The 1,626-nt window shown below is 49.8% G+C and overlaps 1 protein-coding gene across 1 annotated transcript in view; it reads right to left on the bottom strand.

Moving 5' to 3' along the window:
• LOC119593495 overlaps positions 1-1,626 on the bottom strand; it is a gene marked incomplete in the record, with an annotated part of 28,421 nt that overhangs the window by 979 nt on the left and 25,816 nt on the right. Inside the window, 1 exon segment of the mRNA XM_037942444.1 lies at positions 1-1,498. Within this exon segment, the coding sequence (XP_037798372.1) occupies positions 1,304-1,498 (195 nt within the window).

Here is a 1,626-nt window from a genome sequence, read left to right as displayed (position 1 = left end):
AGCATCAGTTATAGTTACAATTGCTAGATTAAGGTCAACACATGCCGGGTTATGTTCAGGAGAACTAGGCTAAAGTGAAGAGTGCTGAATAAAGGTCCAGGGATACCGGGCTATGGTCAGAACTGCTCGGTGAAGGTCAGGATTGCCAAGTCAACCTAAAAAATGCCAGAGGAAGGCCAGTATTACACTGTGAAGGTGAGGAACACCGGGCCAGTAGTACCAAGGGGAGATAAAAGTCCCGAGGAAGACTATATAGAATCTTAGGGTAATTATACATGGTGACAGGTAATATGTACTGCTCAGGTAAGGTCTGAAATTATCCAGGTAAATTATTCATGGAGAACTTTATATTTACTTAACCAGGCAGAGTATGACATGTCAAGGTGTGTGAGGGGAAAGAGGGGAAAGGGATGTCATGTAAGACATGTCAGGGAGAAAGAGGAGAGTGATTGTATGAGGAAGGAAGGAGTACGGAAATGAAGGGAGAAGGGGGTGGGTGGAGAAGACACGAGCCATAGTGTTGGACTACGATAGGTCATCTTAGTATTGGAAACTAGAAAGGGTAGGGTACTCTATGGAGCAAACTTCCACACATGATTAAAACTATTCTGTAATATTATTTAAAGCACTTAGTCAAAATCACAAGCATTGTGACGCTGGCCAGCCTGTCTACTAAAGCGAGACAGAGCAGGCCGAGAAGGTGTTATACGTACTGATATTGTGGCATGTAAAAAACTGCTCTCAAGGCAAACAAGTGACGAGAGTCCACATTAACGGGAAGTCCGGAAGTGTGAGGTGCACGAGGGAGGTGTTATGTGTGCAGCCTGATGCTGGAGTGGGGGCATATTTGTAGCCCCAGTGTGGCCCCAGCGTGGCCCCAGCATGGCCTACTACCCGTGTGGCCGCTGGGGGCTGATGTGGAGAAACGAGCCCCACGATGCCCCAGCAGGGGAACTTATGGGGCACTTAATGCCCCGAGTACCGCGTCATGACGACTACCATCGTCTCCACTTAGGCAAGTCGATGATGTCTTTGAGCCTCTTATCTTAATGCAATACTGCAAATTTGCAACACAAGCAGTTAGTGTCAGATCAAGTCTTGAAACCGAGACAAAAGAGAGCACCCAATGAAAAGCTTCACATTCTGCTTGATAGCAATATTGCAGGTTGCAAATATCGTTGAATGTTCTGCACTAGTACACGGAGGTCTTATGTTGTGACTGTGTGGCAGGCACGGAAGTGCTTGATCCCATGGGAAGGGCTGGTGCAGCGTGACCCAGGCCTCAAGGGCCATCGCTCTACCACTACCCGAAGCTGTCCAGGCTGGCCATGGAGCCGCGACGGGTGAGCGCCGGCAGCGACACCAGCGAGGAGGTGCCGAAGAGCTTGTACCATCCGATGACGATGTTGGAGAGGTCCAGGTCGTCCAGCATGATCTGCGCCAGGCCCATGAACACCTTACGGCCCTCCATGCGCCCGTAGTCGCCCCACACCGTCACCTGTCGCGGGAAGGAGGCTGTCAGGGGCTCCACTTACAGGAATACTCACAAGATGACTCGCTAAAGGATTGTGCTGTGCGACACTCGTGTGTTTATTCATGCGTGATGTCTAGTGCCTTTTAGAGAAA

This window comes from Penaeus monodon, chromosome 32 (genome assembly GCF_015228065.2).
Source record: "Penaeus monodon isolate SGIC_2016 chromosome 32, NSTDA_Pmon_1, whole genome shotgun sequence".
NCBI classification, from domain to species: domain Eukaryota; kingdom Metazoa; phylum Arthropoda; class Malacostraca; order Decapoda; family Penaeidae; genus Penaeus; species Penaeus monodon.
This window is presented reverse-complemented; position numbering and strand designations above follow the sequence as displayed.